This window comes from Nanorana parkeri, unplaced genomic scaffold, assembly GCF_000935625.1.
Source record: "Nanorana parkeri isolate BGI_ZX_2015 unplaced genomic scaffold, ASM93562v1 scaffold729, whole genome shotgun sequence".
Taxonomy (NCBI): Eukaryota; Metazoa; Chordata; class Amphibia; order Anura; family Dicroglossidae; genus Nanorana; species Nanorana parkeri.
In genome coordinates this window covers 473,641-486,267 of record NW_017306997.1, presented here as the reverse complement: position 1 = coordinate 486,267, position 12,627 = coordinate 473,641, and the positions used below count along the sequence as shown (strand labels likewise).

General features: G+C 39.2%; 1 protein-coding gene across 8 annotated transcripts in view; it reads left to right on the top strand.

The window, feature by feature from the left end:
* The window catches only part of EBF1 (early B-cell factor 1), a 329,738-nt gene extending 317,626 nt beyond the window's left edge, over positions 1-12,112 (top strand). For 5 of the 8 annotated variants that reach the window (XM_018564148.1, XM_018564145.1, XM_018564147.1 and 2 more), the window contains 5 exons: positions 1,433-1,498; positions 4,264-4,441; positions 5,590-5,769; positions 6,366-6,560; positions 11,405-12,112. In XM_018564148.1, the coding sequence (XP_018419650.1) occupies positions 1,433-1,498; positions 4,264-4,441; positions 5,590-5,769; positions 6,366-6,560; positions 11,405-11,436 (651 nt within the window). In that variant the 3' untranslated portion in view covers positions 11,437-12,112. Of the gene's footprint in view, positions 1-1,432; positions 1,499-4,263; positions 4,442-5,589; positions 5,770-6,365; positions 6,561-7,734; positions 7,804-11,404 lie in introns of all 8 variants that reach the window. The other 3 variants (XM_018564141.1, XM_018564142.1, XM_018564149.1) reach the window with 2 other exon arrangements.
* The last annotated feature ends 515 nt before the right edge of the window (positions 12,113-12,627 follow it).

Here is a 12,627-nt window from a genome sequence, read left to right as displayed (position 1 = left end):
CTATACTAGCTCTAAAAAATATAGATCCACATTTGAAGGTAGGATGAAAATTTTAGTGCAAAATTAACACCTGACAGTTATAAGGATATTCATTTTTAATTAATTGTATGACAGAAGGATTTGGTTTCAAAAGAGAGACAGTAACTCCCAAAGAGACACTTGGATTTGGAAGTTAGTTTTGGTGACCTGTCTCCTGAGTGCATACAGACAGGCCAACAGTCCAATAGGAGAGTCGTTTCTCTGTCTGGTGTTTGAGAAGGGTTAAATTTGGGCTTCGGTTGAAAGCAACAAAAGAACCCGGACCAAATGGTTCTCCCCCCAGTTAGACACTACTCCCGCCTCTCCCAGACTGGTTCCCGTGGCTTGCCAGGCAATTCATCTTCATACGGTGCAGAATTTTAAATTGAAGAAATGCTAATACGCATGTAAAAGCGTGTCATCTGAGAGTTTGCAAAAGGTTTATGGTGACAGCAAAATGAATGCAATTAGATCTCAATTTTCTGATGAGAAATTTCACGGAAATGAATAATAACAATTTGCTTTTTGGGGAAAGGCAGTAATTTTTCCCTTCCTATCTTCCTTAACTTTTTTTGATAACTTAAATCTCAGTCAATTTGCCTGTCCTGAACCTGCAGCGTCCTAAAGAAGAACTCTGATTTAAAACTCTGAGGGCCTATTCACACTTGTCCATGTTCATGCAATTTGCTGCAACAAGATGCAATGCAAGAAGAAATCCCTTTTTTTTTCCTGCATGTGCACAGCAGAACATAGTCAGCATACCTTGGTGGCAAAATGAGTGAACTCCCGTGTGCATGCATAGGAGTTATATCATTCTCCTGCCAGCCAATCAAGATGGCTGAAGACCGCACACCCAAAAGAAGCCAGGAAAAAGCTGTCAGTGCCAATGAGGAAGCTCATGAACAACGCCTCCCTGAAGAGCAGGTGAGTATTTTTGGTCTTGTATTTCGCTTTAAAGAATAATTGCACATTCTAAAAAAGTGCACTTATCTTTTTTGCTCCTCACCCCTGACCTAACTGATTCCACCACCACCCTCTCCCTCTGCCGATCTGTACTTACCGAGATCTGAAGGGCACGATTACACTACGTGTTAAGATTATTTGCATCAAAATGAGTTTTCATGCATATCTATCAGAAGAGACATTGAAAAAATTATTCATTCCCTTCATAAATGCACTAAAGCCTTCATCACTAAAAGACAAGTACCAGGACCACACCTATGGAAATCACCATTGGCTGGGAGCTGATTTGGCAAAATTGTCTTAAATGATCGCTATGGGACAAAGCAGTCTTTACTTTTAAAGGACACTGTAGTGGCCACATGCTTCTTTAAGGCACTTGTATAAAGTATGTCCATTATTCTTTAAATCTATAGATAGATGAATGTTTATTGTTGCCTGTCTTTTCTTGCAGGAGGTCATTCTGAAGAGAGCAGCAGATCTGGTGGAGGCACTGTACGGGATGCCACACAATAATCAGGTAACGTATAACATTAAACTTTGTAACAGTTGTAGCACAGTCCAAAAAAGTAATCCTGCATGGCTGTTTATAACAGTGGTGACGTACCATGCTGTGGCATACTGTCCCTATACCTGCTTGTTCCTAATTAAGGTGAGGTTTCAATGTGTGATGAAGCATAGGTCTGATCCTGGGTTTGATTCCCACCAGGGATACTTCATGTATAGATTTGTATGGTCTTTCTTCACCTTTTCATGGGCTTCTAGTAGATGTTCTGATTATCTGCCAAATTCCAGAAACATTCTGGTAGGGTAATTATTTTCCACCCAAACTAGCAAAAACAAAAGGTGGTGGCTGTTCAAATCAGTTTGTAACTAGCAGAGAAAAGTTGATTCAAGTAAATGTAAATGAACAAAACAAGTATCCAGAGTACTTGGTCCAGCTAGCCTGCAAAAAGCACTTTACTATGAACTGTTTCTAAAAATTGAGGTCTTCACTGATCCACACTGCCACGCCAAGGAGCCCTTTAAAGCATTGTGCTAATCTAATATATGCGAGTGCTCAAATTAAGACATATACTCTATGTGCATATATAAATGTATATACAGAATATATACACAATTACACAGTTATATACTATATATACAGTATATAAGCTAAGGAGCCCACCACAAGACTCTTAGGGATGATAAAATGTAAAACTTTCTGTTCTCACAAGCCTCCTCCTTTCCTTATATTAAGTACTATCATATATCCTGACCTTATCACTTCACATTAACCTCCACACTTAACACTTAAGCTGGCCATACACTGTGATATTGTTTTCACTCAACCTGCAGGCTGAATAAAAAAAATGTAACAGATTCCTCCATACACTCTGAACAGTATGGATGGACAAATCTCCCGCTGGGCTATTGTATTCTGGAAGCAGCAGGTGTGCTGCTGTCAGAATACCCAAACAGTGGTGGCAGTTCACCTGAAAAGTTTCCATTCAGCCCCTTTGATTTTCCTGTGTTCAGTGACAGTCTATCCGAAACCGCTTGTAATGGTATCACAGATGCAGCCGCTGTCACCCGGTCATTTACTTCAATGGGCACAGTGGCCGCATCTGAAAACGGACAGCTTTAATTTCTGCAACATGAATCCATAGGTTCTTGCCCCAGTAATCCCAGAAGTCCCCGTGTGAATGTAGCCTTACACTCAACCTCAAAGGCCAAACTTCAGCTGAAAATGTTTATTTGGTTTTTCATAGAATTAAAAAGAGTTAGAGCCTATGCCAAATTTCTATTGACATCTCTGGATCCCCCTTACATTCTGGCAGGACAGGAAATGATTGTAAAAGAGACAAAAAGAAACACATTTTAGGTAGAGTGTTGAAGCCTAGATCTTCTGAGTTTGTTTTATTGCTGGCTGTGCCTTTTTCTCCCTGTGACAACATCGTGCCTCAGTTTTTGTCCCAGTGCCACCGGGACAGGAAATTAGGGAAAATCTCTTAAATGCACAAAAATACAAATGACAACATATTGGCTAAATATAAGTTTTACTTAACTTACCGTACTAAATCCTAAACTTACTCCTGATGCAAACTTCACCCAACCTAAAATGTTAAAGCATATCTAAACCTAAAAACAAAAATGTATCACATTGCAGCTTACCAGTCCTTAGGTGTGGTTGGTTCAATAGTTTCCTTTTTTCAGGCTGAGAACAATTACATAAAATACATGATGATCTTGCCAGAAATGCCCTGTACTTCCTGTGAGCTGAAAATACAGCACAAACATCCTTACCTTTATTGTGTACGCTACTAGTCCCCTCAATCTACTATATAATGGAGATGAAAAAAGGCATGCATGATTGAAGGCCAGTTTGGGTGACAACCACGGCTTCCTCCATAGATACAGTGGAGTAATTGGAGTATACACGTAGTGACAGAAGGTGTGTTATGTGAAAAATTACCAGGTGTATGAAATGAAATCTAATGCAGCCACCACATCTAAGGACTGGTAGGATGAAATATATATTGCATTTTGTTTTGAAGTTAGATATGCTTTAAGTTAAAAACCCCTAACCTGCCGGAATTACATTATTTGGCAGTGGTGGTCAGGGCTGTAGCTATGAGAAAGGCCCCCTCATCTTAGTCTTGAAGGCAATTCCTCCTGCCCCAATCTCCTTAAAGATACTTACAGGAAGACTCTCGATATATGCAGCGGGTAGATACAGGTCTACCATTTACGGTTGGAGGGACATAGGCTATAAGCTAGTCAGGCACAGCCATGGATGTGAATGGATTTATGTTTTCAGTAAACTGCTGTGGAATATACTGATGCCGTATAAGTGAATACAATAAAACAATTCATCCTGCCACTTGTATTTATCATCTCTCCTCAATGCTAAATATAACTTTAGAATGTAATTCAGCATATGACTTCAATCCCAGCTGATCTGTTATGTTTCATTACACTCTAGCAAAACATTATGTGCTGTTTTTAGCATAAAAATACCAATTTCATACCAACAGAATATAAATAAATCACATATTTATGATTTCATAAAGTAAACCTATATATAACTACTAAATAAAGAAAAGGAAACTGTGAAATCCTCCCTCCTAGTGTATGAAATGCCATGGCAAAAGCTATAAGCTGCATATAAGCCGTGCATGCTGGGAAAGGTTAGCAGTGGCTGGGGAATTCTCAGAAGTATTATGAGCATTGGCTATTTACGCTGGAAGGGCTACAATGTATTTTATTTGAATATTTGATACTATGAGTACTTTATTTCCACAGGAAATTATATTGAAAAGGGCAGCTGACATTGCTGAAGCTCTGTACAATGTTCCAAGGAACCACAGCCAACTTCCTGCCCTCACCAACTCCTCTGTACACCCGAGCATGATGGGAGTCAACTCTTTTAGCGGGCAACTCGCTGTCAATGTTTCTGAGTCATCACAAGTCACCAATCAGGGTAAGATGGAATGTCACAGCACTTTCTAATGTAAATAATTAAGAACTGATTTCTGTTATAAGACATATAGGTACATAAATACATTACTTCTCTTGTATCCTTCATTTATGGAGCATTTTGAATTTTATATGTGACACCAGAGTTTAGCTCTTATGATTGAATAGCTGACTTCAATGTAGGAGGTCAGAAGTATGAGGGGGTTTCAGGCTGCATAATCGCATCTACCGTGTAGCAAAAAAAGTCAATTAAGAATGTCAATTAATTGTTTGTATTTAGTGATTTAAAGTGGACCTTTCAATACCATAACAATATTTTTGCCCAACTAGGGTGGGCTTGTACCACATCCAAATAATTTGTTTAATTTAGGATAAAGAGATACAATAGAACCCAGATGGACTTTAATGGCACTCACATGTTACACGGAATATTGTCATAGAGGATTTGCGACACTATTTTTATTATATGTTTTAAATAAAGATGATTCTTTTTTAAATAAACCAAGTTAGGCTATGTGAGTACCAATAGCAGCAAGGTTATATTGTATCTCTTATCCTAAATTGGACCTTTTAAAGGTTTTTCAGAAAAGCATCAACTTTATCCATTAAAAAAACATCCTTAAACTCCATTCAAGTGACTTAGCCTTGTCTGACGTAGGCAGGAGAAATCATTTCCCCAGTCTCCTCTTCCCCAGTTCTCAGACTGCAACATTGTAACTTTGTAGCAAATCAGAAGTTGAGAGTCGGCAGCAGGGGCTGATCTATATTGTAACATAGCCAAGACCTGCAAAAGCACCCGAATTTACAGGATTGTGTCATCTCTGAGCCAGCATCTAAGGAAGTAGATGCTGACCCTGGATGATGCCTGAACGTGATGCCTGATGCCTGCCCTTCTGGAAGGAAAGCAGATGCATACATTGATGAGGGGGGGGGGGGTGTTTTGTATACAATGTAAAAGGTAATAAATACCTGCAAGTGCCATACTTACAAACTACTTAGCATGCATGCATTAAACATGGAGAAATATATCTGATTTAACAGATTTTTAAGATTGTGTCCTGCTTTATTTACATTGGAGTTTTTTTGTAAGTGTTCTAGAAAGAATGAAAATAAAATTATTATTATATCTGATTTCTTTGTGTCACTCCTCAGGCTTCAACCGTAACACGAGCAGCGTATCGCCCCACAGCTACGCCCCCAGCACCACCCCCCAGCAATCCAACTACAGCTCCGTCACAACCAGCATGAACGGCTACGGAAACACAGCCATGTCCAATCTCGCTGGATCGCCCAGCTTCCTCAACGGATCAGCTGCCAACTCACCCTATGCCAGTACGTGTTTATGCTTCACGAGGGATGTGTAGAAATGTATAGAGCTTAATCACACCCATATAAAGATTTGCATATGTTCACTGGGTTTTCATTTTTGTGCATTTCAAAGATTAACATTTTAGATGCGTTGAGTTAGATTATATTTTTTTCTGTTACACAGATACTACAGGTCAAAGGTTTACAGCAGGGGTCGGTAACTTCGACACTCCAACTCCAACTTTGGCACTCCACAGCAGGAGGAATGGAGTTTGCCTACCCCTACTTTAAAGACGTAACTGGTTTCAACATGATAAATACTATTACATGTTGTTCTAAGTTCTCTGAAACCTTTTATGCAAATCTCAAATGTTATCTAATAATATTTACTAATAATAATTATTCATAAGTAATGACTAGAGCTTATTTGTATCACTGCTGTAATATAAAATATTTGTGTAGTGGATACAATGTTTGCTATTTTATTGATGATGATACTTATTATTAATTCATTATTAAATACCTCATGCAAGATATGATATAGTATGTTGTATCGCACATAATGGATCTGATATGGTTCGGATAATGTATAACGACACCTCTAATCACTTGTCTTGTAGTTGTTCCATCTAGTCCCACAATGGCTTCATCCACCAGCCTCCCATCCAACTGTAGCAGTTCCTCTGGAATCTTTTCCTTCTCTCCAGCCAATATGGTGTCAGCCGTCAAACAAAAGAGCGCCTTTGCCCCTGTGGTCCGACCTCAGGCCTCACCACCTCCCACCTGCACCAGTTCCAATGGAACCAGCCTACAAGGTGAGAGGAAAACCCCTTCATAGAGATATGTATTCCCCACAGAGCAAAGCTCTGGAGAGGGATTAGAACACCTGTCAGGTTCCTATTGCTGTCTGTGTCCCCATTAGTGAGATTCAGCCTCCCTATTTGAGAGTGAAAGAAAATTCCAAATGTCTGGTTGTCATCAGGAAGAGATGGGAAATATTCCAATGGAGACAATAGTTCTGGTGACTCTGCTGACCACCAGGAATTTCCCTCACTTTTTTACCTCACCTGAGTTGTGGCTACGAAAAAGAAAGTGAAGGGAAACCTCCCCAATGGGACACAGATGTGGAAAAAAAAAAGCTGATAGGAGTTATAATCCCCCTTACTCTATTCAAAACTTTAAAAAAATGTTTTGCTTTCAGTTCTGCTTTAATGCATAAGGCACTTGAATGATATTACAGCCTATGTTTCACTGGTGTATATAATTATATCACGTAGTAACTCATAATTCAGTATTGTCACCTGCTTTTAGTAATCTAACATGTTAGATAAACAACGGTTCAGTCTCCAAAATTATAATAGTTTAATGTCCCCAAATTTAGATTTGTTTCACGTGGTTTTAGACATTTTCCTGATGTGTTTTTGGATACTATAGAAGAAGGGAAGAGTAGTCATTACTGATTCATGCTTTCTTTACCAACAACTAACACAAACATGAAAAAAAATGGCTTCCATGAGTTCACATGTTACCAAGATCTTGCATTAACATAAGTCAGCAAATGACTGTAGTAGCAAAGAGGACTAAATCCGCAAATCAGAAATACATCTTTACACTTAATTCTCCAAAACCTTTACATTTTAGTTGGTGGTATTTAACAACAGGATGGTTGTGCTATAACTAATAAAGTTACATAGTTAGCCAGGTTGAAAAAAACTCCATTGAGTTCAACCTATAGAGTACAATACAACCTATAGTAGATACAATAGTTTCTAGTCATTCTTTAACTTTCACTGGTGCTACTTAGTTTCTATGTAACCATATATCTACTTAGATTGTGTTTATTTGGCAGTTTCATACCTTGGCGTGACACAAACCACTAAAAACCTCATCAGCGTGGAATAAGAGACATAATAGAGAATAAGCCCTAATTATAGAGATCACCAGTATTTTGCCTGGTAACTAATTTGCCCTTTTGTCTTCCCTCATCAGACCAGTCCTTCGTGGACACTGGCAAGTTCCTCAGTACAGGCTCTCTGCAGGGCTTGGCCTTCTCCTGAAGTATGTGATCAATTCTTCCCATTTTCTGCTCCTGTCGTGTTTCTGTGTTCTGTCCGTGTCTATTGATGAGTGATGAGATGTTTTTTGTAACATATACCTCCATCAGGGCTTGCTTTGCCATTTCGAGCAATGGGAAAATGTTGGTGTTCCCCACATCAACCGATCAGATGGGAAATTTCATCTTTTAACCTGTATAAGGAAAATGGCAGTTTCAGTCTCATTGGTTCTCCCAGTTATTTTTTTATAAAAAGAGCCACAAAAATCAACAGCTCTGAGTGAAGACTAGTTAAAAGGTCCAGAATACTATAATTCTGTTGATAAAGGTTATTGAAGTTAATAAACTCTGGAACAAGTCATAGAGACACATACATATCTAACATTTCTAAACGTTAAGTCGGTATCAAAATTATCGCTCCCCACCCACCTAGAAACTTTCTTACTTTTCACAAAGCAGAACCACTTTCAGGAGATTGGGAAGTGTGTAGAAAAATGGAAATAAGTTAACGTTGGTTATCATGAAGTATAATTGTTTTTGGTCATTTGTTATGTTATGTGTTATATATTTTAAGGATATTTAAAGTATAGCTGTAAATTTAACACAGTTATGCTTTAAATAACCCCCTCCACCAACAGCATGCCTCCAAAATCCTACATTTACCTGTCTCTGCTACTCGTAGATCTTCACCATGCAACCCAATGCGAGCCGCACAGCCTCCTCACAAAAGTCTCCAGCCAAAGCTAGAGTTATTATGGCATATGGACTGAACCTGAAAGAGTTACTGCCATCTTGCCCATGCAGACTTAGTGACAGAGTCTCTACAAAGGCACCCCTTTTCCCAACCCCCTTATACTCACCTTACCAGCACTCCCTTACCATTTCTTCCTCCTTCACAGCTGGCTACAATACTTGGCACATCCAGGTATGGAGGAGTATGTGGCCTCCTCCCCATGACAATGCTCAGGTCTAACAGCCACTTACTATGCCTGAGCAATATCCTGTGACTGTGGGAGTGACATCATAACTTTGCAGGTTTGCCGGCACCAGTCATTTCAGCTGCAGTGAGGGAGGAAATGGCCAGGGAGCACTGGTAAGGTTAATATAAGAAAGTCAGGGTGCGGGGTTCTTACGTCAGTATGGCTTGCATGGGCAGTGGGACAGTGTTTCTTTAAATAGCTACAATAGAATGCCTTACAGGCCGTCTTTTGTTGAAATAAAATGTAAATAAAAAAATGAACAAATTAAAAATGTTCCATACATAGAGAGATTAATGCATAGTAGCAGTTCTTGTATTATAAGTTAAATCTACTTTTGTGTAGAACATTTTAGGCTGATGGCAATGTTCAGTTTGTCACAGCTATGCTAAAGGTGAGGGAAAGTCACCATTGCAGGATCTCAGACAACAGTAAAGACCCAGTAGGGGATCACACCTTGCTCCACACCCCTTGCTATGTACTCATTTTCAGGTGAGAATGATTACATTTTTAAACATGGCACGGAGTTCTCTATATGTCACAGCAATTTGCAAAGGGACACTGGTCTGCAAACATTAAACCAACATATAACTGCAGGAAGTCTAGAGTTGTTATGGTGCTGTGCCTACAAAGATTCTAACCTGTATATTTTTGGGCCGTATCCTTAAAAAAATTATTAGATGCTGGGTTTTTAACCCTGCCATGGGATACATGGGGGGAAGGGGGGCCTTTTCCCGATGAATGCAGGCAGGAATATTAGTTTGAAGTGACATTGCATTTTTGCTCCATTCAAAACTTAAAGTGTAGCTAAAGCCAAACTTTTTTTGTATAGTTTTGGAAAGATAAGGAAATGTTATGACCCCTGTCAGATTTTTTTTGTTGTCTGTGTCCCCGGTGGGAAGAATTGTCCTCTCTTTTTGTCCTGGTGACTATTGTCGCTTTACAGAAAGTGAGGAAAAACAACGGTCACCAGAATAGTAATAGATGGGAAATGCTGAGGGGATATAAATAATTTTGGAGGTGTTTCTTTTAACTTACTGTTGTGTGTACAGAACAGGAAGTGAAGGGGAATCACCAATGTGACGTAGATGGGGAAAAAACATTCCTGCCATGGGTTTTTTTTTTCCGAAATACATTTTTATTGGATAAAAAAAGGGATTTTACAATTCAAAGAAGATAAGTCGTATTATGGTAGGAGAGCCAACATAAAGTGTACGGTATGAAGCAATGCAACGTGGGTTTATACCATTACAACACACAGATGTTTCCCAGCACACTTATCAACTAGCCTGCAGCAAAACAAATTGCCCTGTCTAAAAGTATGCGTTAAAAACAGAGTTTTTAGTTGCACAACTTATGCGAAAGATACCCAGCACACTTACCAGCACACTTACCAACTAGCCCGCAGCAAAACAAATTGCCCTGTGCCTTTAAGCCAGTGCCTTGATCTCTACTTAAATTAGGTGATTGCTCGGAGGCTGTTAGCATGCCCCGTTTGCTACATTATGGCATTCATGTGCTCAAACGGCAAACCTTTCCCGAGCTAAAATTAGCTTTGATTACTTTTTTGTTTAAAAAAAAAAGGCATTTCAAACACAGATATTTTTTTGGCTACAGTGAAATGGCTTGTGTTTGACACCTTCCCTAGAGAGATAAAAACTCAAAAAGTTACCCTATCTTTGAATACTTGTAAGAAATCAATATGTGTCTTTTTGACAGTGTGTTATTCCCGCATAATATGTTCCATATTCACTGTTTCATATTTGCATGCTGTAGTCTAGAAAATAATAGTTCTAAGATTCCTAAGAAATCAAGATTTATAAGTGGCCAATACAAAGTCTGAATTTTGTGTAAATGGACACATGTCAGTGCTTGTTGGTTTCATACATAGAAAGGAAAGTTGACACTTTTCTGTAGTTTATTTAATCACTCTATATTGTGTTAGCACTTTTTTTCATAGAAAACAGTGACATTATTCCCTGTTCCCTAAAACTTCATACTCTCATATGCCTAAACCAGTCGTACACATCCTGCTAGTGTTTTTGGATCGTGTGACGAAACCCTTAGGTGGGACTCCAAGTCAGATTCCTAGCACTGCAAGGCTAGGGTGATAACCACAATCCCATTTAACGATAAGGAACCCATTATTCATATGCATGACACTAACAATACACCGTAAGCTTTTATGTCGGTGGAAGGATTCACGATGGGGATTGTCACCCTATAGGTCCTGCAAGAGATGCCAGTAGCAGTACCCTAGTGTTGGGCTGCACTGATCAACACCAAACTTAACCACCGACCATGAGTGAGCGTTCTGCTGCAACCACAAGAAAAAAAAAGGTGACAGATTTGGCATCCTTTCACTGCTTCACTAGTGTTTTGGGAGAGGACATTTGCAGGGGTTAAAAGGCCAGGTGGATACATTATAACCTGTCTTGCCTAGAGACAAGTGAGATTCCCATCTTGCCTAATAGAACGAATGGCTCTGAGGTCCTCTTTGGCTAGCATGGATGAATGTTGTTGATTTAGGACTAGGTGGTACAACACAGTGTTGGTTTGTCTATATGGTGTTCTGTGTTTGTTTGGTTGAGCCTTGTGTTTGCTTATACTCTTTTATGTTTCACTGCAGCTATCTCCGGGATGATTGCACCTCCCATGTGAAACAAATCACAGAGGAACTCATCGAGAGTTTACTGTTAGAGAAATTCACCTCTCACGTTTGGGAAGAACTCCTTTCTCTCGCTTCGATCGAGAGCACCTTTTAACTCAGGCCTCTGTATAGAGGAACCATAGAACTGCGGATTTAGACAATGGCAAACACACAAAGAAAGACTTTGCAATCACAAGAATTGTTTGTCAATCATATCATTGTCATGGATCCCTGGACTGCCTAAAAGATTCTCAAAGAACAAGAAGACCCTCGGGCACCAACATTACCATTACCATGTGCTTGACATGATGTCCTTGGCTAGATATGCACCAAGAGCTTTTAGATATCCGATCTTCTGAAATGATACTTCACGACCATCTGTACGGAATGCAGAAGATCATTTTATAGTCATGAAAGAAGTCCACTTTTTTGCTATGTGTTTTGTAATTATTTTGAAATGCCATAAGAGAATGATGATTGACAGAGTGTTTTTTTGCTTTAGGTCTGGTTGTCCTCAGCCTGAAATAATTTTAGGATCTTTAAATGGAAAAGGTTAGGAGCAAACGGTGGGTACCAAGACGTGGTCTAATATGTGACCGTCTTGTCATAGCATGAATCATTTTATATTTGGTTTTGAAACTCTATATCAGTCCATTAGTACCCCCCTTCCCTTATCACTATTTACCTTACTCTCTGAGTTATCTCTTAGAGTGGAGTTAAAGGAGATGCTAAAAAAGCTGTGACTGGGTCTGTTGATGTCTAAATTAAAAATGTGTGCCCTTGGATGTAGCCCAATAATCTTATTTATGGCTATCGGGGTCAGGCATCTGTTTAGGGCTTTTCTAGATGAAAAATATTTCTCTTTCACAACCTAACCAGGTGCAAAACTAGCCTTCAGCCTATTCACGGTCCTTCAACATCTGCATATTCCATATTTGAGTTGAGTGCAATTCACTAAAGCACATTAGCTGTTTATATTTTATTTTATTTGTCAAACACATTCACAGCTACTGAGCTTTGGTAAATAAAGCACAAATTGCCGAACCTAATAATTGCGTGGGCCAGGAATGAGTATTTTAATCCCCTCTCTGTTGAACAACCCAAGCTGCACACAGATAGGAGAGCAAAGCGATATTTAATTTTCCATATCCCTTTCTTTTTTTATTCGGTGTTGTGGTCTGTATCTAGTTATAAATAATGTA